General features: G+C 45.4%; 1 protein-coding gene across 1 annotated transcript in view; it reads left to right on the top strand.

Moving 5' to 3' along the window:
• Positions 1-26,417, top strand: part of SNX19 (sorting nexin 19) — a 183,826-nt gene that overhangs the window by 138,949 nt on the left and 18,460 nt on the right. Inside the window, exon 10 of the mRNA XM_085647225.1 lies at positions 2,782-2,869. Coding sequence (XP_085503351.1) covers positions 2,782-2,869 — 88 coding nt within the window. The remainder of the gene's footprint in view (positions 1-2,781; positions 2,870-26,417) is intronic.

Genomic DNA, 26,417 nt, shown 5'->3' with positions numbered 1-26,417 from the left:
CATGATTTGCTAATGATACCTTACTTCTTTAGAAGTAACTATATGAACCTCGATATAGTTGCCATACATTTGGCAACCCAGGTTGTAGTTGCTGAGAATGCCCTCTGAAAGCTTTGTGTTGACCTCGAATAGAGGGTGGTCCCATGCCTGACATTTGTGGAAGATGCTGGGAGGAGACAACTGTAAATACCACTTAGACTTGTTGAGTCATTTTGGCTGAAAAAGAGGTGACCCAATGGACTATATTTCCACTGGTTACGTATGAAGCTGAGAGCCAGTGGTATTTTGTGGTAAACTGTGTCGAATGGGGCTGAAAGGGCTAAGAGGTTCAGAGTGATGACCTGTTCTTGGTCCAAGGCATTGAGCAGTTTTCTTCTCATGTTCATAATTATCGCTTCTGTTCACTTCCAATGATGGAACTCTGAAGCTTGATGAAAAGGTTTTGTTCTTAGTGGGTGAAGAGTCTGTTAGTTTACCATTACTTGAAGTATTTTTAATGAAGGTACATCAGTCCTATAATTGGACTTGCCATCTAAGTCAGCCCTAGACTTTTTGAGCAGTGGGGGGTTAATGCTATGTTAGGCTCTTGGAGACATCTCCATGTGTGTGCATAGCATTGATTATCTAATAAGAGGATTGAAGGGGTAGCACAATTGCAAATTTGTCACTATATTCCAAAGGCTGTGGGTGTTGAGGAGCCTAAAAGTTGCTCCTTTTTGGACCAAGGAGAAGTCCTAGGAAACTGCTGGGAGATCAACATCACCTAAAAAGGACTAAGTATGGAAGAAAGCATGGTGAGAAAGTCTAGACAGTGTTGGACTTGTCTCAGAATAAGACTGAGACAGGAATGCACAGTCCCTCAAAAGTGGCATCTTGACTGAGGTTAGATTGTAGGTTGCAGTTGAGTGATAAACCCAGAAAAGACCGTATAAGAGTTGTGTAGTGTTTGGCGAAAGACGGAGGGAAAGACATGGTAAAGGCTGTGGAATATGTTTTTTCATATTGAATGCTAGAGGAGTTTGATTGGGATCACTCTAGCAGAAGGGAGTTTGGTGGATGGGGAGGTGGGACAGGCAATTTGGGGTGTCATTGATGGTTGAGAAGAGAATATTATCATTGCTGATTTTCAAGTTTCTAGATTTACATATTGTAGAGCTGACCTAACTGTTGAGTTCACCAAGAGTGAAAAAGTTGAAGAAGCCATGATCAGATGGGTGAAAAGGACTAGGAGAGTGTTTGTATACCCTGATATGTAGAGGTTAGTCATCTCAGATGATATGATGTCCTGACCAAGCCAACATCATGAGCGGGGTTTTCTTCATTTGTACAGTTCTAAGGTTGTCCGTGTCACCAGTGCTTCTTGAGTATATTGTTTATAGAGTTGGTTGGCCCAGATGTTCAAACAGCCAAGGAATGTGGCCCCTTTTGAGACGTTTAGTTGTAGTTTCATCAGCACAGGGACAGACGTTTTAGGCTTTTTGTGAATTCCGTTGTATTTATTGCACAGGTAGCAGTAAAGGCTGTTATCATGTGCTTCAGGGATAAGTGTTTTATTAGCTTATGGTGTGGGCTGGGACTCTCAAACAGGATGGTATCATGGACAATCAATGTCACTCCTTTACTGCAACCCTTGATTTTAAGGAGTATGAAGTATCCAGATGTGAGATGATTGTGTAAGGGAAGTGACAACTATTCAGTGACGGATAGCAAGGATGTGGGCAGCATATTTTGTTTGTTTTTCCTCTGTTGTAGATGTGCTTTTCTGCTGATCTGGTGTTGAGAAGCGTAGTCTTGAAAAAGAAAATATTTATAATGGTGTTTGGCTTTGGTATTTATAGGAGTGTTGAGTGCAGTGAAGGCTGTTAAAGTCGTGGCCAAACTCCATTTCTTCGTGTAGGTATTGGGATTGAGCCAGGGAGTTTCCAACATGAGAAACCGATCATTGGATACAAGTGTACTGAATGCACTATGTTGTCTGTTGGAGTAGCTTAATGGTGCAGCAGTTTATTGCACGTCTCTCAACAGGCTGAGCAACTAATGAGCTCCAGAGTACTTTGTATTGTCAGTGGCCACTGGGGCAGGCAAGGAACTGTTCCCGATAGCCCAGTCAGCAAGCATAGCTCATGCGGTACTAGACTCTCAAGTTAGGAGGGGCAGTGACTGCTGAGGGCAAGTCGCTAGAGACAAGACTAAAGCTGAGTGAAAGTGATATCAAAGGCCTTCCGATTCCTCTGCATTGTGTGTATCATCACCTTAATGTTGTAGATGATTATACTTAGTCATATGCAGAGGTACTTCTCTCTAGGTGAAGTGGCTACAATAGTATATCTTAGAATGACAAGTATGGTCACCTAAGTCGAACAACTTCTACCAAAGGCTGGTATCAATAGTGAATGAAAGTTTGTCTTTTTGGCACATCCTTTATCAAAAGCAATACCAATCTGCTATGAGAGTTTCTATGTTTTGGGGGAGAATGTTAGGTTTGAAATTGTTCCTTGCACTTTTTGTGCATGTTGTGATGACTTTGTTCAGACAGATGATAAAGAGGCAGACTACCTGCCATTGTTAAGGAAACAGTTCACATCTTAATGTAAATAATTTTTGCTTCTTGTGCTGAGGAGTAATTTTTCATTTGTAAGTGTGCACGTTGTAAGCAGGACATGTTAATAGAAAAGTATCCATTTGTGCTTACTCTCCAGGACAATGAAGCGGATTTCTTTCTTCATGACAGAGTATTCCTGTGAATCTGTCGTTTTTTACAATATCTTTTCTTGCTCATAGACTTGTTGGTGGAGGTCCTGGGGGTACAGAAGTGTCGGGACAGCTGGGAGTTGGTTCTAGAGTCCCTGCAGCAACCCTTTATTAACAGGTAGGTGGTAAACCCTATTTTAAGGAAGGTGGTATTTCAGATTGTAGTGCCGATTGTCTGAATTCAAATTTAAAAGCATGGTACCTGTAAAGGTAGTATAAAAGATAATTGCCATAACATTTTGCATTGCGCCCCCGATAGAGGATGTCTTGACAGGATTCAATGTAAAACAGACCCTTAAGTGTTTATCAACATGATAAGACTAAATGTGCTTGTCCAGTTTTTATTTTTTTATGTTACAAACCTAGTCCTTTGCACAGAAACCAGTTTTTAATTCTTCTCCTTAGAAACCTCCCTAAAGCACCTGTCGACCCACATTCAGACCTCCGTTCGTACCACTTTTGGTTCTTTTTACCAAAGTGTTTTCAAACCTCCGATAGTGTGCAGGATTTTCTCCTCCCAAAACGACAGCATTTAAGCAGTGCCACACGTGTCGCACGCAGATGTTGGTTACAGATCCACACAGGCTCTGCCTTTGGTGTCTAGGCACTAAACAGAACTCCAATTCCAGTGACAAATGCTCCCTGAAGCATGCGAAGGACATTAGGGACCAGCAATCTAAACTTTACAACACCAAATACAATTCCAAAGTTTGTTCCTGTTCACAACCTTCAGATAGGTTCAGGATGAAGTCGAAAAACATGTCCAAAAAGAATTAAATTATCCAAGGCTTTTCATCTCCCTGATGCTTCTGCTCCAGGGTGAAGCCTCACAGTTTGCACCCTGGCTTTGAGACTCAATTCAAATCCAGTTCCGGTTCTGGAACCAATGCTCCCTAAGATCCCTTTACCATCATCACCTCCATAGCAGCTTGCTGCAATCAAGGAGACCAATGTCCAACTTTTCAAATTAGTTCTGGAATGCTCTGGTGCACCTTTGGACCACACAAATTGGTTGGGGGATTCTGCCAGACATCTCCCGTCTGGTCTTTCCTGGGTGTTGACTCATCCCAATTGGATTCAGCCCCTTAGGCCTCTGATGCTGGGCTGGGCATCACCCCCCTTGCCACAAGGTCCGACGGTGAGAAGCGACCAAGGTCAGCTCATTTTGTTAGCTCAGACTAGGCTCAAAGGTTTTGGTACTGGTAGCTCCTGAAACTCAGCATATGCCATGTGCTCTGAGAGGACTTGCTACAGGGCCTTTCTTTGTTTCAATCACCTCCTGCGTTGCTTTTTTTAAAAACACCTTTCACGTTTCCCTGTTATCACTTTATTATACTGCAATGAGATCTAGTTTTGATTGATACTTCTAATCGCTGATTCCTCACCTTTAGAATATCCTCAGGTGCCAGACTTGATCAGGAGATTTTTATAGCAGTACTCCTACTTGCTGGTAAGTAGTATCATGCAGCTCTGCGGTGGCTCCATATCACCCTGGAAATGAAGGAGTAGGGCTGCATTTATGCACCACCCCGTCTCACCGCCTTTGTTTCCGCTATCTTGGATCTGGAGCTCTGCTTCGAGCTTTTCAGCTTTCCTATGCCATCCAAATTTCTAGATCATTGTGCTAGGAAATGCCCCCTACTGACTCGCATGAAAATGACAGGGTTGAAGCCGTGACAAGGCCACAGGAAGCAGATATCTGTCACAGATCCCCATGAAGTGTGTTTGTTGTGTGCCCTTATGCAGCCAAAGATGATTGAGGAGTGGGAGGTGAACCTCTATGTTGTCGAACATAGGAAGTCACAATCCCAAACACAGTCAGTCCCAGTCTTGAGGCCTCTCTGGCATAAAGTACACTTCCCAGTCAAAGTTTTCCAGTAAGTCGAAGTCTAGACATAAGCGCAAGACTGCCAAGCTGAACTCTACCGCATCCCTCCACTCAAAGTCTAGCAAGAAGTCACAAAGGTGTCATGTCAGAGCTCACACGCCTTTGATGTGTCCCAAATAAACTCCACCCTGCAATGGGTTGCAGAGCACCACCTATTAACCCAGGCTGTCATTGATCCTGCAGCAGATACTGATTTTCTAAAAGGCCATGTAGCATATCATGAGTTCATTCCCGGCTCCCTTTTGTGCCTCTTTGGAACCCATAAAGTTGCAGGTGTGCCCAGTCATCCTTCCCACAACAGGTCTGCCCCATTGGTACCCTTCTGGACCTCCTGGACTGCACATTGGCACCAAGGTCCATGTAGGTTCCTTCCATACCGGTGCCGATAACTACAGCGCTGGCACTGGCTCAGGATCTGGTCCTGATCTTTGACCTCGGGCCATCATTGACCGTCTCAGGCCCATGCCGCTGTACAAGATCACAAAGGCGTAAACAGTTGTTATGCAACCTGACTAATTCAACTGCTCTGCCACTACACCAGTACTATTAGAGGCTTGTGGCTCTCTTCAGATCTGATTTTGATTCAGCGCAGGATGCACCTACTGTCCCACAAGTCCCAGGTGAGATCTATCATGACAGACAGATAGGTCTTACAAATTGTTAAAAGGGGTTATGCCCTCCCTTTCATTTGTTCCCCACCCTGTCTTCCTCTTACACCAGAGTGCTTTTCAGTGGAGCACTCCACAATCTTGATGCAGGCAGTCATTCTTCTTTTGTCCTAAGGTACCATTGAGAAGGTGCCAGACTCGGAGAGGGGGGAAAGATGCTATTCGCTCTGCTTCCTCGTTCCAATGAAGGGATGAGGTCTCAACCCCTCTTGGATATCTTCGCCTTTAATGCCTTTGTGGAAGGACAAGTTCAAAATGCTCACCTTGGCTTAGGTACTTTCAGCTGTAGAACTATGAGTCTGGGTGTCATTTCTGGAGTGCTGGACACTTATTTTCATATGCACATACTACAGTCCAATAGTATGGGCATTTTAATACACTTTGACCACTGAACGAAGTTCTTTCGTACAATTTTCGATCAATATCTCTCCCTTGAGTTCTGTGGAATATCCGGGCAGATGATGCACAAGTCATCTTAATCGCCTCTGCCTGGGCCATGAAGGTGTGGTACCCAGCGCTACGGAGCCTTAGCATTTACCTTCCGATCGATCTACCACTTTGTTAGGAATTCCTGTCTTAGCAACAGGGCCCTGCATCACAGTCTCCACAACATACGTCCCAATCCATGGAGATTGAGCGGTGGCAATTGAATGTTTTTGACTTGCGACCTGCGATGGTTGCTTTCATCCTTGTGGCCAGGCGACCTTTGCTAAAATTTACACGGGGACAAATTTGTTGCGTAGTGTGAGGCCTGAAACACTGACTCGTTCTAATCCAAACTTCAGATGTGTGTTATTGTCTTAGCCCAGCAAGGATCTGAGATGGGCATGTTGAAAGGTTAATTGTCAGCCCCTACAGCCTTTCTGTGTTTACTGATCAACAGTCATTGTTTAAGCCTCCAGATGTCAAAAGTTTCATATAAGGATTGACTCATATATTCCCACCCCAAGCTGTTTCTCATTTCTATATTAGTTTTCCATTATATTTACCCCATTCGGCCATGTCTATACTATACAGAAGGCCCACTTCATCATACAAACATGTTTCACAACAGAATTGTGTAAAATTTAAATTCTCCATCCTTTATAATCTGCTCGTTCCCGCTCATTTAATGGTCACTCTTCATAACAACGTATGGCCCCCATCTCAGATGCCTGAGGCCCGAACGGTGTCCCCTGCCCCCTCTCTTCTGGTAAGATCAATTCCTTCTGTGGGGAACCTTAGGCCATGCACGAGGCTGCTAGTGTGCTGCTCTCAAAAGTTAAATAAACAGGGGTAACCCTATAACCCAAGGAACCTGGGCCTCATCAACATAATATAAACAATGGTTCCAGTAGTCCCTAGCAGGTCCTGCTATTCGAAGCGTAAAAAGATAGAAAATAAAGAGTTATCGATTTATTGAAAATCACGTGCATATACTGTAAATACCTACACTTTCACTATTGCACTTAGTCACTTTATTCACTTTGTCACTGCGTCGTTTTTCTAAAATATTGTATATACAGCCTTTTTCATTTTTGTTTATATTCAAATAAGCTGATATCCAACTGACAATACAAAAAAATAAATTGTTGTTTTTCGAATTGTAATTCATTGTTTATGATTGATTATTTGATTGATTTTTCAATGCTGTGCTTTTTGATCTTTGTTCTTTGATCTTTGCTGTTTGATTTATTGCAATTGAAATTATTTGTTTCCCTTTGGAACCATTGTTTATATTATGTTGATAGTGTGCTGCTCTCATCCCATCTGCAAGTGTCCCTTTATGTCGTCGTTTCTGGCTACAGGGCATGACAGGCATAGCGGGGAATTCTGTGCGCTATGGTTCTGAGGCGTATGAGTCCTGCACTTGTTCTTAATGTTGGTCATGTGTATGCTTTTCAAGCCAGATCACAGCTGTTCTTTATGATTCTTGACTCTAAAGACTATCTTCCTCATTACAGGTTACATAACATAACTTTGGGACTATGTCAGAACATTTAGGGCCTCATGTAGGTAGCGAAATACCGGTCGGTAACGGCCCAATTTCGGTAAATATTCCGTTACCGACCGGTATTCAGACAAGTGAGATGTAGGAGACTAAAAACCACTTTTCGGTAAATATGAGGCGGTAAATACCGATTCATATTTACCGAATACATAATTAACGAATCGGTAAATATGAAGTGGTAAATATGAAGTGGTAAAAAGTTAAAATGACATGTAGGAGCACTCGGTAATTAAGAAATCCAAGAAAATCGGTAAATAAGAGTCGGTTATTAACACGGATTGAAAGCAGGTGGTAACCAACAACAGTGCAGCTAAGCAATCCCAAAATGCAACAGCGTGGACACTCTGGCAGCTATGTACGTCATTGCAATGCGCCTACGTCTAGAGGCAGCAGGACTGAGGGTTTGGCGACGGAAGGAACGCATCCACAGACAGCGCATCACACTATTCCAGCTGACTGATGCAGAGATACATGAGAGGTACAGGCTACACCCCGAAACCATCATGGACTCAATCAGGGACCCGCACCCACTCCTGGACCAGCCAATGAGAAGGGCGCACGCCATACCCCCACATGTGCAGGTGCTCTGCAGCCCACATCTGCTGGCATCCGGCATTTCTCAGGTGGTGACAGCTGCGGTGGGTGGTGTATCCCAGAGTTGCCTGTCCCGTTCCTTCAGGAATTACTTCCCCCATTATATTGGCTGCATTGATGGGACACACATCCCACTCTGTCCACCAGCTGACACAGAGCACATCTACAGGATCAGGAAGTCCACCCACTCCATCAATGTGCATACCGAATGGAATGATATTGTGAATGGTCCCGTGGGTGGCAGAACCAAAAGGTGCGCGTATGCTATTTACAACGAGGTCTGCAAGTTGTCGCACAGTGAGGCGGCTTCCAGACTGAGAGCTATTGACCAAGCAAACATGGAGAAGGCCTAAGCCGTTATAGATATTAGCTCTAGCACTCTCACTTCTAGGATTCATACATGAGACAATAGGCACATGCAAGTACACGGCGCATGCAATGTACAAGCCCCGATTTTGGCGTGCGTCCTACGAGGTATCCCAGTGCCTGTGATTACACCTTCTTTCACTGTGCTTGCAAACGGTATTCATTTAATAATGATTAATGAAGTTTGCTGCGGGATGTGAGTGGTAATCCCGTACATAACTGTCTCGCATGAAGTTGTCTGCTGCAATACTGTTCTTTTTCCACCCCCGCATGGGCGGCGGGATGTTTCCATCTGGCCTTCGATTCCAACCTTGAAAGCAGAGTCCAACAAGTTGAGCAGAATAGAGCGCCATTGTCCCACAAAGAGGTGCCTTTGACTTCCTCTCGTTAAAATATTTGTCCTTCACGTTGCTACTACGCGCACTGAGGAACAGGCGCCTCTGAATACTGACCTCCCCCTGCATTTCGGCTCTTTGATCCAAAGTATTATCAATGCCTCGTCCACGACCGGCCTGGCTCAATTTTTTCTAACATGTGGGGCTCGGGTCTCGTGACCTCTTTCCAAACAATTTGTGGTGTAATTCCGGCATTTGTTCATTCACTGTTCTCGAGCATCTTTGGAGGTGTTCCGCTGCTTCTGGCGCTGGTGGCAGGTGTGCTGCTTTTACTTTTCATACTACGGAATGGCTGCTCCTTCTGTGCCACACGAGCACCTGTCCCGTCTGCATCTTCTTCGTGATAGGATGCTTGACTTCTATGGTACTTTGCCATTGGCGACTTTGAGCCTGGCTTATGGATTATCCTTCAGGTATTCCTACTTCACCTGCGTACAACCTGTATTACACTGCCTGGATTGTCCCTTTGAATGGCCTCTGGATTTGTGCTTGACCAACATGGTGTCTCCGGTGCCGGATTTCGATCGACTGATGAGGCCCTTAGTGTCTCACGAGTTGTCCTGTTCTGGTGTCCGGATCATGGCGTGTGGATCGGCGCATGGTATCCTGGGTAATTGGGACATCTCAGCGGCAGCCTACGACTTCTTGTCCATGAGCTATTTGGAGGAACATTCCGGGTGCCCTCTGATTGTGCTAGAGGCTCCGTTGGTTGGAGAACACGTATGTTCCTTTTCTTTACTCAATTGGATGGCTGAGACTTTTAGTGGCCCTGAAAACGATTGCTTGTTGGAAGCCGTGGCCACATATGCTGCCTATACATTCATGGATTAACTGGATTGTCGTCCATTGCGCCTGTGCTACTGGACAGCACCCTGGCGCAACATTTATTTCTTTTAGTTCTCGTTTTTCTCTTCCTGATGGTCTGCTTGAGTTTTTTACTATACTTGCATTGTGTTTTTGGAATTGTATGCTGCAATTAATTGGACTGTAGGACTTTGGCGCTGCATTGGTTACGCCCTGTTCTGCTCTGACGAAACTGAACTCTGCGTTCTCTCTTTTCTTGCCTATTACATATTGCTTCGCTCAAGGGGGCGTGTAGTGAGTTCTCCCTGAATACGTACATGCATTGTTCAGTTGGCATTACCACGTTGAATGTTTTGTAGCCATATTTGTGTCTTTGCACACGACACTGCGTTTACATGTTCTTTCTTGAATAAACTGCTGACTCGAGGCTTCCTTCAGACGAGTGCATTCTGTTGTTCCCATCCCAAGCTCTGCGCAGAGACCTTGGTCTGTACATGCTGTGACACACAGTCTGGAATTTTACACAATGCATGTTTTCCACTCTAGGTTGTTCGACCCACGATTTAGCCATGGCACACGCGCAGCTGCACATACCTGACAGTTGGTGCTTTTCATATCTCAGACGTCATGTTTATTATTCAGACCGAAGACGAGCCTTCCTGCGAGGAGACTCCTGATGCTCCTGTGATGTGATTTCACTAAGCTGATCTTTGAGGTATGGGGTCCCCTATTTAAGCCTGAGAGACCTTCTATAATGACATGATTGTGATATTGGCTACTTAGTTAAGGGAAGGTGGTAGTGTACTCGGTATTTTCCGATTCGCTAAATACCACCTCGGTATTTTCCGATTCGCTAAATACCACCTCGGTATTTACCGATTCGGTGGATACCACCTCGGTATTTACCGATTCGGTGACTTCCGATTCGTATTTACCGAATGTTACCGAATCGGTAACTGTTACCGAATTTTTACCTACATATAACTTACCGGTTCTAATTTACCGATTCGGTACGGCTCGGTATTTATGAACCGGTAAAATTTATTTACCTACATGAGGCCCATAGTGAGCAAACCACTGGGGCTTTGGTTGCACCACTTTTTTTCTGGGAAAATTAGTACTGATGACCAGGGTGATCTTCAACCCAAAGGTCAAGATTCCTTACATACTAATAAATAAATGTTATTATGGGGCGACCTGGTATCACTGCAAATCTGGATATCTATTCATAGAGCAACACTGGTTCCCTTGGTAGAGTGATTTTCCTCCTAAGCTCCTATGCCAAAAATAACTGATATTCTTCAGTAAATTGGAATGGGCTTTTTAATTAATTCATGATTATCTCTAATATACAAAAAACAATGTAACTGCTGCTACAAATAATGGCACAGAGAGGATGGCAAGTGACAAAAGTGCAAAGCTGGCAGTGTTTCTTAAAAAAGAACAATACTCTGGTAACAGTGGTGACAGCGTAGTGTAATGATTCAACTGAAAGGAGTCAAGATTTTAGTTCAGTTTTATGAACTTATAATGAAGTTTAGTTAACCAATTTGTTAATCGACATTTCCACCCATCAAGGAACTCAAATATGGGTCTTCATCAGGATAAAGGGGGAGCAATCTCCCTCCTACTGATAATTAATAAGTGGAAGCCCTCTTGGGGTAAACAACAAGTTGGTCTGCATAAATCAGCCACACAGAAACAGCAAATGTTCAAATGATTTAGTTTGTTCACATATGTACTGAAGCAAAAGCTTTCAGATGCCAAGGATCATTGGAACTGTTCCTGTGTGGCAGATGTGTGTAGGCCAATTTATTAGTCTCCATCGGTTTGACCCTAAAAGAAGGCATTGAGCTTTTACATCGATCACACAAGAGACCATTGTGTGGATGATTAGATTTTTGTGGGCTTCTCTGAAGCAAAGAAGGGGAAAGTTGATGAAAAAGCCATCAGCGGCACATATATGCTGCTCCGTGTCATCATCTCAGGGCGCAGGACAGAGCAGTGACTGAGGCGATTTATGCCATATTCTGGTCTGTGGGAGTTATTGCAAACCATTTTCCGGATCCATTCTGGTGCCTCTGGCGATTCACTAAATAGGACCACACCCCCTGTCCCTTGTGGAGTTCCCCTGGCCAGCATGCACTAGCTTCAGAATCAGTTGCATCTTCTACAATGTCATCACAACCGGAACCCCTGCCTATCTGCCTGACAAGCTCACCACCTCAGGTGGCTCTGTGCATACCTGCAGCCAGGACATCAGCAGACTGGAGCAAATAAGTGTAAAAAAGAAAAAAATAAGTCTTTTATCTTTATGCACTTAGGATCTTGCACAACATGCATTTCCCTCAACACTGCCCCAAACCAACTCTAGTTTAGTAAAGAGTTTAAATCTCGTCCTAAATTCCACAAAAATCATTCTGTGCCCATCAAGAAACATATTCTTTCTGGATGCCCCTCTGCCACAGTCATAGGCGAGGGCTGTCTTTTGCTCCGTAGTAATCACAAAGTAATGCTCCTTGCCACTTCTGTTTATTCCAGTCAAACCTTGTTAGTTAGAAAATTCAAAGCACCCATAGGTTGCATGTGCTCCTGCGACCACAATGAAGTCTATGAAGCAAATTTAAGAACATCTAAACATGCAATGCCAACAGGTTTTGGGGAAATGGGTCTACCATGTCGCTGTAACACCTTAATTAAAAGAAACACTGCGGTGATGGCTAGAGTGCCAACAAGGTTAGTTTGCGAGGGTAGAGTCGAGTCTCCTGAAGTCGAGGGGGGGTGCCTGTAGTGGGTTCAGTAACGGAAAGACTGTTGTTTGAGTCCGATCTGCCTTGCTCAGGATTAGTCTTGCGGTGTTTATTAACTGTGCGTTTGCTGGACCCATCCCGCTTTGTGACTGGCAGCGAAAATATTTTTTACGGCAGGCAGTGGTCCCATGGACCACTATCTAATCTTAAAAAATGAAACACAAGTGTTTAATTATTCTTTATTAAATGCAGCTTGTTTTCCTTAAATGAAAACGAGCTGCATTTTTTTTTTAAAACTGCTTTATTTAAACAGCAGTCACAGACGTGGTGGTCTGCTAAACCCAGCAGGCCACCATCTCTGCGAGTCAGATAGGACGAGGGAGCAGTTTAGAGTGTCAAGCTCCTTGAGCCAGTCTTGAATTGGTTGGTGGTTACTTTTCGGAGACAACAGTATGAATTCCGTTTTGTCCGGGTTCAGTTTTAATTGGTTTGCATTAGACCAGGTTTGGATCTTGGTTAGTGTGACATTGAGGTGTCGGACGTCACTGGGTGATTTTATTTTGTAGTATATTTGTGTGTCATCTGCATAAAGGTGGTATTGAACCCCTGCTTGTTTCAGAATATTTGCAAGGGGTTCCATGAAGAGATTGAAGAGGGATGGTGAGAGGATCGATCCTTTCGGGACTCCAAGTTTGACTTGTGTTGGTACAGAGAGGCAGGAGTTGATTTTAATTTGTGGCGAACGGTGCTGAGTGCCTCTTCAGAGTCTCAAGTAAAGCTGGATGGTTTATTGTGTCAAATTCCGCTGATAAGTCAATAAGGATGAGGAGACAGGCTTCACCTACATCTAAGGCTCTGTGGATATCATCTGCAATATTGAGCATCGCTGTTTCGGTGCTACAACCTTTCCTGAAACCCGATTGAAAGGTGTAGAGGAGGTTGAAGTTATCAATATGTTTGTTAAGTTGTAGGAGAATGCACTTCTCCAATGTTTTAGCTAGGAATGAAAGGTTGGAGATATGTCTGAAGTTGTTGAGCTCGTTGGGGTCGGCCCCTGGTTTCTGGAGTATAGGTGTGATTTGTCCAAGCTGAAGGGAGTCTGGGACACAACCAGATGTGAGAGAGGAGTTGATGATTTTTGTTCAGAAAGGGGCAATGATGTGGTTGAGTTTTCTTTACTATTGTGGATGGGACGGGGGCCATAGTGTGGGAAGTAGGCTGTAAGCTTGTAATTATATTGAAGACTTTCATTTCCAACATGAGTTCGAAGTTCGACCAATTAGCGCCATTTTTCAGTTGGAAGCAGGCCTGGTTGTCTGTGGTATGATTTCGATCTGTTTGGTCAGGGGTGGTTAAAGGGGAGCAGGTTGCGAGGGAGGGAGGATTTGAGGTTTGGATGAAGGATTGCTGAATTTTTGTGACTTTATTTGTGAATATTTTTGCATCGATCCTTGGTGGCCTTTTATTTCTTGTGGGGGTGTGCCGTTTGTTTGACTTTTAACAATGTTGAAGAGTTCTCTAGGTCTATTCTTCGCCTTGTCTAGTTGGCTGCGGAAGAAAGTGGCCTTTTCTCTAAAAATGTGTTTTTATATGCCAACCGGGTTGATCTAACTTGTGCTAGGTGAAGAGACAAAGGGTTTAGATTTGATAGATCTCAAATGTTTGAGTGTGAGTGGTGCTACTTGATCTAACACCTCTGTCATTGTGGAATTAAAGTGGGCTGTGGGGCCATCGGCCGTCATAGTGGAAGGCTGGGGTTGTAGATGGGCATGAATCCTGGATTCCATTTCGGTTATGGGGACTCCATTGATGTTCCTGGTCCAGTGCTTAGGTTTGTCAGGTCGTTTTGGTTGGTTTCTGCCATGTGAGTCAATATTAAACAGTATGAGGTGGTGGTCAGATCAGTCAATGGGAGAAATCGATCTCAAAGAGACCAGCTCCTTTTTGGTGATGATCTTAACCAGTGTTGCTCCTTTGATGTGTGTTGGTTCATTGCAGAGTTGTTTGAGGTTGGTAATTTCAAGCAGGTTGGAGAGGTTCTGGGTTGTAGTGTCTTCTGGGTTGTTCCAGTGGATATTGAAGTCACCCGGGAACACGTCTTCCATATCTGTTAGGGAGAAACAAGTTATTAGGTCGGTTAGTTCTTCAGCGAAGAGGGTACGTTCACCAGGAGGATGGTAGATGGTGTGAAATTTGATGGGCGTGGTGCCTTTGCCTGTGAATTCAACACCTAGGTACTCAAGCGTCAGGTATTCTGTGGATTTTAATCTGGTAAACTGTATTCCTTCTTTGTGAATGATAGCTAGGCCGCCACCTTTTTTGATCGGTCTGTCGTGTCTGATGATGTTGTAGCCTGGAGGGGTGAGAAGGTCTAGGATGGGGGTAGAATGGTCATTGAGCCAGGATTCTGTGAGGAATGCGACTTCTATTTTTTCCGCCGAGTATAACTTCAGCAGTATCAGTGGCGTGTTGTACTGCTGATCTACAGTTGAGGAGCATGCACGATAGAGGACGGGGAGCCTCAGTGTTGGTGTGTGCTGTATGTATAGAAGTGTATTGAGCAGGGGGTCTGGGCGAGAGGAAAGGTCTAGGGATTCTCTTAGTGCTCACTAAAACTGGGATTACAAAAGGGTTGTGTTCTGGCTTATTGCGAGATAAGAGTCATTGATATCATCTGCTTCTCGTTCTGAAATGGGGCGGAGAGCTTGGCTAGATCGATGTGCCTGATTCCTCATAGGGTTGGTGGGCCATGTGGTGCCAAGTGGGGCCATGGAAGAGGCTGTGTGGGGGAAGGTTTGTAGCTACCCGGAGTGTGTGAGCAAGGTGGCTTAATCCAGTTGGGAAGGTCTTGTTGTAGGTGTAGGATATTGGCCGCTAGGGAGTCTATTTTCTGCTCCATTCGGGTCAGTAGCTGGGTAAGTGCGCTTAAAGGGCATAGTGCCTTCGTCTGGAGCAGTGCATGACTACGGTCTGTGGAAGGAGAGGGTACTAGGTTGTGGGATTGAGTGGCATCATTGGGATTAGGAGTGGGGATAGATTGGATCTGAGGAGTCAGATTGTTGTTGCTTCTGGTCAAGAGGTTAGGAGGAGGTGTTGTGGGTCTTGGGTCCAAGGGAGGGGAGTGAGCAATGGTTAGGAGGAAGTCCGTGTCCAGGGGATTGGCAGTGTGATTAGAAGTGGGGGTGGTTTGGGCATGTGGCGGTGGGTCGGGGGAGGGAGAGTGTGCAGTGGTTTGAGGGAGGTCAGTGTCCGAGGCATTATCGGTGACATTGGAAATGGAGATGGTTTGGGCAGGAGGAGTAGGGACAGTACTGGAGTGGAGGATAGTTTGCTAGGGTAGAGTTGAGTCTCCTGAAGTCGAGGGGGGGGTGCCTGTAGTGGGTTCAGTAACGGAAAGACTGTTGTTTGAGTCCGATCTGCCTTGCACAGGATTAGTCTTGCGGTGTTTATTAACTGTGCATTTGCTGGACCCATCCCGCTTTGTGACTGGCAGCGAAAATATTTTTTACGGCAGGCAGTGGTCCCATGGACCACTATCTAATCTTAAAAAATGAAACACAAATGTTTCATTATTCTTTATTAAATGCAGCTTGTTTTGATTAAATGAAAACGAGCTGCATTTTTTGTAAAAAACTGCTTTATTTAAACAGCAGTCACAGACGTGGTGGTCTGCTAAACCCAGCAGGCCACCATCTCTGCGAGTGATGGCCATTCCCAATGGGGTCGAAATTGCGACCTGCCTCATGAATATTAATGAGGCAGGTGGTTTGCGACCCCATTGGGAAGCACTAACAGTGTCTGAGACACTGTTGTACATTCCATTTTGCGAGTCGCAAAACTACGCAATTTGCGACTCTCAAAACGGAAAGGTCGTACATCTGGCCCCTAATGTCTCCACACCAATTTATGCCTTCCTTTTCCATCTAACCAAATCGGGGATTACACATTCTTCTCTCGGGTACATATGGCTGCCATTTTAAAATGTTCCAGAAGATCTAAACGTCTGTTTTTACATTCTAGAATAGTAAAGGAACTTGTGAAGGGGAGTTTTGGAACGTTTCCACTCACTACTATGCTTGCCCATGATGGAACCTAATATCTCTAATAATTTTGAACTTGTTCATAGGGTTTCAATTCAACATCTTTTTTAGAAGATTTACATTTTGTAGATCTGGAGCAGTGCACTCCCAAATGTGTCTTTATTCAATGAAAGAGACTGATCAGTTCCTTTGTGTAAAGTAATTCTTTATTTCAAATACCATCAAAATACATGAGCTCCAGCCAACACGTTTCGTTCAAAAGGTTGAACTTTGTCAGGGCTCAAGAATCATGGGAACTATCGGAGATCCAAAGTCAATGGTTCCCCAACTGTTATGTTGACAGTGATGCACGGGATGCATCAATGTAAAGTGATATCTGGGATGTCACGGCTCAATTGATGACTCAAAATCCTGCGTGGGCCTCCTTGATAAGGCCCGGTGTGTGAACCTAATGCAGACTGTCGGGAGGGCTCCTTCCTCGCTTCGGAGTTCTTTTTTAGAAGATGTACATGTTCGCCATCACCACTGCCAGGCAAACCTGAAAGAAACATTCATAGATTCCTTACCTTAGAATTACCCCTAGGCATCAGACTGGATCCGGAAAGTTTTTCGTCAGAGGTACCCCTGCGCGTCTTAAGGTGGCGTCCGTCGACTCTGCGTTCGGCGTCATGGTCGCCGGGATGACGTTGTGGTAGCTACATAGACACCGCCTTCGCATGCTGACGTCAGTTCTTTCTTTTTCTGCGCCAGCAAGCGCAGATCCGGAGAGAGCAGTTCCCCCAGTTTTTTTTGACTGACTTTTTTCTCGACTTTTGTCAAATTCTTTTTTTGAGTCCATCGACTCCTGGTGCACGAGGGATGCCCGGATTCAAGGCCTGCGGTTCCTGTAACTGACTGATGTCGGTGACGGACCCGCAACGCGTGTGCCTCTATTGCCTGGAGCACGACCACGACCTCAAGTCGTGCTCCGACTGCCGGACCTTGGCCCCGAAGTCTTTGCGAGAGTGGTCCCGAAAGCTACTCTAGGTCTGGCAGTCGGCTCCGGTCGCTCGGGGTCCCGGTCGCTGAGGAGGTCGAGGGACCGGTCGCTGAGCCAACACCATTCTTCGTCTAAGTCTTCGCACTCGGGGTCAGGTAAATCAAAGCACAAAAAGAAGTCGTAGAAGCATCGTCGCTCTGCGATTTCTCCCCGTCTGTCGGCCGACGCGCCGAGGGATGCGGTTGGTGTCCCTCCCGCAGCTCCGCGTGCAGAGCCCGCTGGGTCAACTTCTGGTTTCCCTCCCTTTCCGGGACCCGGTGCGACCTCTGCCCAGCTTCGGAGTTTCTATGAAGCGATGCATGCCATCTTTGGGCAGCCCAGCCTCAGCGCCGAAGGGTCCCCTTGGATCCAGGCCTGGATCTAGATTGGCGCCGGTCGACCTTGTTACGCCTCGCCCGGCGCTGATTCCACCGGCACTACGCCCGCAACCGGCGTCGGCTGTATCCCCCGCCAACGTGGACTCCGGCCTCCACCTCGAGGTAGACACGGAGTAAGACCGGCGTTGACCGACGCCAAATCCGTGGCCGATGGGTACTTTTGTGCCTCTGCTATACCCTGGTTCTCTGAGACCAGACTGGCAGCCAGAGGAGGGTGACGAGGACTGGGAGGGGTCTGGGGACCCTTTAACCGACCAGTTGACTGATGAGCAGGACTGGAGAGAGGAACTGGGGGAAGCCAGTGGTCTGGATACCTCACCAGACCTTGACATGTTGTCTCGTCCTACCGTGGCTACGGAGGAGGGAGCGCCATATGCAGTGGTGTTGCGTAGGGTGGCCGAGGCTCTCCACCTCGAGCTACCTATGGTGGCTAACAGAGGTCCTTCAATCGGCAGCGAGCTCTTCGGAACCTCTGCTGCTGTTTAATGAAGCCCTCACGGACATCCTTTTAGGCACCTGGCCCAGGCCCAACACAGGGGCTCCTGTGGACAGGATGATAGCCCAACGCCATCGCCAGGCCCGGGCGACGTCACTTTCCTCTCCCAACACCCCACCCCTGAGAGCTTGGTGGTCCAGGTCTCTACTTCGAAAAGCGCATTCCCTAAAGCACCACCTGATAGGGAATCCAAAAAGCTGGACCACTTTGGAAAGAAAATGTTTTCTTCTGCCAGCTTGGGACTGCGGTCGGTAAACACCGCATGTCTGTTGGGCCGTTACACCCACTCTGTGTGGGATACGGGTGCGCAGGTGCTGCCACAGTGCCCGGAGGAGGCCCTAGCCGTGCTCTCCCGTGCAGTTGCCAAGGGGAGAGACGCAGCGAAGTTTACCATCCGCTGTGGGCTGGATACCACCAATGCACTAGGCAGGACAATTTCCACGTCAGTAGCCCTTGCGGTCGACTGGTTTTTCCGGTGATGTCCAATCCACTCTTATGGACATGCCTTTTGATGGCTGTCGCCTTTTCGGGGACAAGGCAGACAACGTGCTTGAGCGCTTTAAGGACTCTCTGGCTAAGGCCAGGTCCTTGAGCCTCTCCACCACCCGCCCTGTGCAGTCTGCCTTTCGCCCCTTTTGTGGCTATGGAAGGGGTACCCCTCCACTTCCCACCCAGGGCCACAGGCCTGTGGAAGCTGTTCAGCCTCTGTGTGGCCAGGGACGTGGGAACCAGCACCGTGGTTCTGGGGGCCAATGGGTGGGCCAGTCCACCACAGCCCCCTCTGCAGCAGCCTCCAAACCCTCCTAGTCTCACCATTCAAGGTCACCAAACACCAGTGGGCAGCAGGATTCGCCATCACCTCCCCCACTGGCGGACAGGTGGGTTTTGCAAATAGTCCAAAAGGCTACTCCCTCCCCTTCAAGACTACCTCTCAATCCATGCCGCCTCAGTACCATTGCATGTCGGAGAATCATCTGGCCCTTCTCCAACAGGAAGTTTCGGCACTCTTGGCCAAGGGAGCCATCGAGTGCGTTCCTGCCCCAGAAGTAGGTCGTGGTTGTTATTCCCACTACATTCTGGTGCCCAAGAAGGACAAAGGCCTGTGTCCTATCTTGGATCTCAGGAACGTCAACTGCTTCCTCCAGAAGGAGAAATTTAAAATGTTGACGCTCGCTCAGGTCTTGTCTGCCCTTGACCCGGGAGACTGGATAGTAGTGATGGACTTGCTGGACGCTTATTTTCACATCCCCGTCCTGCCAGTCCACCGGCGTTACCTGCGGTTCACCGTAGGCCACGAGCACTTTCAGTTTACTGTGCTCCCCTTTGGCCTTACCAGCAACCCTCGGGTGTTCATGAAAGTGATGGCGGTGGTCGCAACTCATCTGCGCAGATCAGGGGTTCCAGTCTTCCCCTATCTTGACGACTGGCTGTTGAAGGCAGGCTTGCCCCAGGCTGTCGTCTCCCACCTCCAGACTATGGCCGACCTCCTGCATTCGCTGGGGTTCTCCATCAACGTGCCAAAGTCACACCTGCCCCCTCTCAGAAACTCCTCTTCATCGGAGCGGTTCTGGACACGACGCAGTTTCAGGTTTATCCTCCCGAACAGCAAGTCCGGGATATTCGGCCTATGATTCTGATCTTTCAGCCTCCATCGCGGGTTTCAGTCAGGATGACCCTCAGGCTGCTGGGTCTGATCGCCTTCTGCATCTTGCTGGTGGACCATGCCAGATGGCATATGCGGACTCTGCAGTGGGACCTGAAGTTCCAGTGGGCACAACATCAGGGGAATCTGTAAGATTGTGTCCAGATTTCGGAGTGCACTGCACACTAATTGCAGTGGTGGCTTACGAACCAGGATTGGGTCGACAGAAGATCCCTCTCCCTTCCTCAACCAGAGTTCACAGTGGTGACCGATGCATCACTTCTGGGATGGGGCGGCCACATGGGGGAGGCAGAGATCAGAGGCCTCTGGTCTCCGGTGGAGTCCGGGCTCCCCATCAACCTTATGGAGCTTCGAACGATTCGTCTTGCACTCAAGGCATTCCTTCCCTCTGTTCGGGGAAGAGTGGTGCAGGTGTTCACGGACAACACCACTGCCATGTGGTACTGCAACAAACAAGGCGGGGTGGGGACGTGGACCCTGTGACAGGAGGCCCTCCGCCTCTGGACATGGCTGAAACATCAGGGCATATCCCTGGTGGTTCAACACCTGGCAGGTTCTCTGAACACCAGAGCGGACAATCTCAGCCGCAGGTGCATGATGGATCACGAATGGCGTCTTCACTCGGAGGTGGTGCAAGGTCTCTTTCAGCAGTGGGGAGAGCTTTGGTTAGATCTATTCGCCACCGAAGAGGACGTGCTATGTCAGCAGTTCTGCGCGTTGGAATTTCCAATGTCGCACTCGCTATGCAACGCTTTTCATCATGAGTGGAGTTGCGGTCTTCTATACGCCTTTCCGCCTATACCACTTCTGCCCAGAGTGCTAAGAAGAGCAAGCGCGACCGGGCCCAAGTCATTCTTGTGGCTCTGGTTTGGGCACAAATTACTCAACATGGCTATCGATCCTCCGATCAGACTGCCTCTTCAGGAGGATCTTCTGTCGCAGCAGCAGGGGACGGTCATGTCCAGCCTTCACCTCCTTGCGTGGAGATTGAGCGGCGGCAGTTGACGTGGTTTGACCTGTCTCCCGAAGTCTGCGATGTTATCTTGGCAGTCAGGCCTCCCTCCACTAAGACGGTATACTCCTGCAGATGGAACAAATTTGTGGCATGGTGCCCAGCAAAAACTGTGGATCCCCTTTCCGCCTCTCTTTCTGAGGTTCTCTTGTTCCTCCTTTCTTTAGCCCAGCAGGGCTCTGCACTGGGCACTCTAAAGGGTTACCTCTCGGCCATTTCAGCCTTCCTTAGGCTTCCTTATCAGCCTTCTCTTTTAAAGTCCCCCGTTGTAAATAGATTCCTTAAGGGCATTACTTATCTTTTTTCACCTATTCCCTTTGTGATGCCTCAGTGGGACTTGAACTTGGTTCTTACCTACCTCATGTGCGCTTCCTTTGAGCTGCTACCTAACGGTCCTCTCAGACTTCTCACTTTGAAAACTGCCTTTCTGGAGGCCATCACCTCTGCACGCAGGGTGAGTGGGCTGAAAGCTCTTTCTTCCAAGCCTCCCTTTCTGGCTGTCCATCCGGACAAGGCCCTCCTGAGAACTAGACATTCCTTTCTTCCCAAGGTAGTTACTTCTTTCCACATTGGCCAAACCATCACTTTGCCCATCTTCTTTCCGCCTCCGCATCCTTCGAAAGAGGAAGAGAGGCTCCACCGTCTGGATCCATAACGTGTGCTTTCCTTCTACTTAGATCGCACCAAACAATTTCAGGTGGACGACCAGCTCTTTGTTGGTTACGCGGGTGCTCAGAAAGGTCGGGCCGTGCACAAATGGACCATCTCCAGGTGGGTTGTCCTGTGCATCGAAGCCTGCTACTCTTTGGCAAAGAAGGAGCCTCCAGTGGGGCTGCGCGCCCATTCCACCAGGGCGATAGCAGCTACTACTGCTTTGGGACGAGGAGTCCCCCTACATGACATCTGTCAGGCAGCTACATGGGCATCGCTGCACACGTTCACTAAACACTACTGCCTAGATAGCCAAGTCTGGAGAGATGGCTTTTTTGGCCGTTCTGTTCTCCAGGACTTTCTGGTGTGAACTTGGTTCTCATACCCACCTTCGGGGTTGGTATTGTTGGGATATCTTTTCTAAGGTAAGGAATCTATAACTGACTGTTTCTTTCAGATGAACAAGTTACTTACCTTCGGTAATGATATATCTGTAAGAAACATAGGTTAGTTATAGATTCCTTTCCGCCTCACCCATCTCCCCGTTCTGCGAACTGACTTCTAGGGTTAAGGACTTCCTTTCAGTGCCCTAGTTTTGTGCACCATTGGTCAGTGTCTTGCATGGCTCAGCGCTTCTGTTGTGGAAAGTCGTGTACAGAACTGAAGTCAGCGTGCGAGGGCAGCATCTATGTAGTTATCGCGACGCCATCCCGGTGCCCACGATGACCAACACGGAGTCGACCGACACCACCTTCCGACGCGCAGGGCTACTGCTGACGAAAAACTTTCCGGATTCAGCCTGACGCTGGGGGGTAATTCTAAGGTAAGGAATCTATAACTAACCTATGTTTCTTACAGATATATCATTATCGAAGTTAAGTAACTTGTTCTTTAGTGAGATTAAAGTGTTCCCTCTCTCAAACAACTTTGCTGTGTTTCTTTAACAGCAGGATGTCTCTCGGAACTAATTAACAATTCATGCCTGATGTACGTTTTTGAGATAAAGCAAATATTGATTTGTTTACTCTTTTCATGCAGCCATGCACTGCAGCAGAATTTCTGTTGCATCCTTTGGACATTAAAAGATGTTTGAAACTCTACTTGGGTGAGGCTTTGATGCAGCGTGGAATTTCAAATCCACCCTTCGTCACAAATCAAATATCACACTAGCACATTCACTCAATACATTCATTGGTGGGGCCCATAACACCAACTACTTACACATTTCTAATCTGCTCTTACGAGAGGGATAGGTTTTCCAAACGCTGACATGAAAGGAATAACTTTTGACCTAAATTAACATATTTACATATACATACATTGAATACCTTTATTAAACTCTGCTCTTTGAAATATTCCCTCCATTTAGTCAATAGATCAAATTAGTTGTTTTTGGGTAATGGTAACTTAATCCTCTTAACTTGTACTTAATCTTAACCTATTCTCTATCAATAAACAGCCCAACACATATGTTTGTTAAATAATAATTTTGTTTATCTAATTAATCGCAAATTTTAAGAAATCATTAATCAAACCACAGAACATCATATTTACCTAATCTGGCTATTAGTCGTCCTCTAAGTCAATCAAGTCGTTAAAGTCTTTATTTCATCGAAAATCAGGCAGCAATTCAGTCTGTCAATGATTCAGGGAAACAGCTGTCCAGCAGTGTCACCGTCCTCTCCGTCAGCATAACGTCAGGAAAAGAAACCATCAGTTCGCACGTCTCAAAGTCGAAGAAATCTCTCCGTCTGCGTCAGCATTCTCTTAACTCACTATTCTACCATCTTTTATAATAAATTTAATGTCAAGATGTAACAAAATCAGTTTTAGGCAGTCCTGATTGGTGGGTTTGGGGTCGTTCGGTGAAGTTCTCACGTAGTCTATTTGGTAAGGTCATCACACTTGCTGGTTCCGGTTTTAAAGACAGTCTTTTGTTTAATAGTCTTGGCAACTCTCCCAGTACGACCTTGATGGGTACATCTTGCATGGGGTCAGGTCGAGGCCACTGTTGCTTGCGGTGGCGCAGGCGCTCTTCACCCGAAACCTCGTGGAACGGTGACTGGCGCCATCAAGTCAAAAGTCAGCCATCTTAACGTAGGGCCAATCGGTCAACTTAAGCAAAACAAACACAAAACGAAATTAAAACATGGAAATAGCTAGTAAAATCTTAAACCCTCACTAATTCCCCTATGTGTATGTAATTATCTAGCATAATAGCAACATTCAAAGTGTTTATATTCACCCAACGATGTCATCTGGTGCGACATACAATTACGTCACAAAAGCAACATTTATCATGCAATATTCTATTTTTCTAGTATTAGTATGCGTACATATATTAGTATACAAATTATTTTAGTCATGCAAATGCAAATCCCACGTGTAACTCTTTCATTAATATGACTGATTAGATATCACTTCAAACAGATTAATATTATTATAATTAATAGATTACTCGGATTAATATGAACATGCAGAAACAGGTGGGTATACAAACTTTTGTACTACCCGCTCCATCAATCTCCCCTTTGGTGATTATATTACTACACCATCAAAATTTTGTATCTTTTCTACGGAAATTCAAAGTGATTTCTTGCTTTTATTCATAATTCAGTTTCCCATGTCTCTTCTCTTTTTGCTGATTTGTACATACTCTCCTTAAATTCTTCTAATTCTATCTCTTCAAATTCTCTCTTGTTTCTTGTCTTTTCTCCTTAAATTTTCTGATTTTTGTTCTTTTTACGACAAATACATGCTAATTTTATTATTAATACTATGAAAATCACACATGTTAATGGAAATAATATTTTACCTAAAAAGGTACTACCCAAGTTTACTAAGAAATCTTTAATAGCTGATATTTTCTTTCCAATCTTTTCCCAAACACCTTCAACCTCCAGTGGTGCAATTTCGTCATGCAGTTCTGTAATATTTTTAATATACATTTTCAAATCTTTACTTTCGTCAGGAATGTAAGTACAACAGTGTTGAACTTTCAGCATTCCACAGACTCCACCCTCTTTTGCCAATAATATATCAAGGGCAAGTCGATTTTGCATTAACATAGCACGCATGGCAACCATTTCAGTATTTACCAATAAAAATCCTCCAGCGGTGCTTGTTGACAAGCGATCCACTACTGTTGAAAGTCTTCTAATTCTGTTTGCATTCCGAGATATTCCCACTGCTGGTATCAATGCTCCAAAAATGTCACCCACAATTTCTGACCAAGATTCTCTCTTACTACGTGCTAAATAACTACCTAAACTATGTACATTATCTTCTCCTCTATCCATATGAAAAAGCTTCGGAAAGACCAGGCCTACATAACATGTGCCATACCAATGGTCTGGCAAACGATAATATGCCCTGTTCCCACAAATGAAATATAACCCAGGAAAAACTGGATCTTTTCCACCTTTAAATCCCCATCCACCCATGATTCGGTATGTATCATGGCACTCGCTATTCCCTACAAAATAGTTATCATATGCAGTTTGATTCCTTCCAATACACAATTTTCCTTTCGGAGGCCAATCTAAAGCCATAGTTGGACTAGCTTCCCCTTTCAAGTGTTTTTCCATTTCTACATCCCATACTGTTTTCTCCACCTTTCCTTCAGATGCCTTTCTTTGCATTTTCAGTCTCCTCTCTTCAACCATATCTAAAAATATATTTTCCTCTTTCTTTAAACTACAAGTCAAATTGTTTTCAAATATGTATTCTAATGTTAGTTCTTTAGTCTCTAAGAAAAAATCACCTAATACCTTTGCAGGTTTTACCTTGTTTAGCTTGTTATCTGATGGTACTTGTGAAAATATGCTATCTACATCTGAAAAATAGTATTCAAATTTTCCCATTTGGTAAAATAAACTAGCTATTACACTACATATTATTCCATAAGTTACTAGAAGGTGGTGATAAGTCGCTCCCTCCGATACAGAGGCAGGTAACTGCATACAGGCATAGCAGTCCCTTACATCCATTGTCTTTACATATTCATACAACAATTTCAAAACACATTATTAGAAAAATTGGTTATAGACCTCTCTTTACGTAAATAGTTTTTATCTATTCTAGTTGGAACTACCTTTTGAATCTTTCCTATATTAGTTTTGTTTTCACTATGTTCTTCTATTGTATCTATAGTAACTTTAAATGAGATCAGGAGAGCAAGTACACTCCACAAAAGCATTAGTAATCCTGTACAACAACAACACATTTTACACCATCTTTTCAAGAGCGTACATCTACCTTTTCTACTATCTGTGTTTGCCATTTCTGCTAAAACGGACAGTGGGGCATATGCATCAACATTAGCATTTGCGATTCCTTATTAGCGAAAAATAAGGAATCGCTAATAAGGAATAGCAAAAGGCTATGCATGTAGGAATCGCTATTCAAATAGCGATTCCTTAACATTCCTTATTACCGAATCGGTAATACCGAATCGGTAATAAGGAATACCTACCCATTCATTCCTATGGGCTTGGAGGCCCATAGGAATGAATGTAAAGCCATTCTGTATTAGCGATTCGGTATTACCGAATCGCTAATAGCTGGAGCACTTTCAAGGGTGCCAGGGTGTCAAAAGGACACCCTGTTGCACCCCTGAAAATGATATGTGCACATATGTTGCACACACACATGCTCTAAGGGCATGTGTGTGCGCAACATGACACTTTGAAAAATGCACAAAAGTGCATTTTTCAAAGTTTTTGCAAATTACCATGCAGTTCATCTTCATGGTAATTTGCTCCCCTTATTAGCGAAATCGCTAATTTTTTAACTTTGATGCATTGCATTTAAGGAATCTCACTTTGGGATTCCTTAAATGCAAGAGCTATTTAAGGAATCGGTATTTAAGGAATCCCTATTTAAAGAATCGCTATTTAAGGATTCCTTAAATACCGATTTCTGCTTTTGGGTT

Source organism: Triturus cristatus, chromosome 3_2 (genome assembly GCF_964204655.1).
Source record: "Triturus cristatus chromosome 3_2, aTriCri1.1, whole genome shotgun sequence".
Lineage (NCBI taxonomy): Eukaryota > Metazoa > Chordata > Amphibia > Caudata > Salamandridae > Triturus > Triturus cristatus.
Note: the sequence above shows the minus strand (reverse complement) of the source record. Positions and strands in the feature narration are given on the sequence as shown.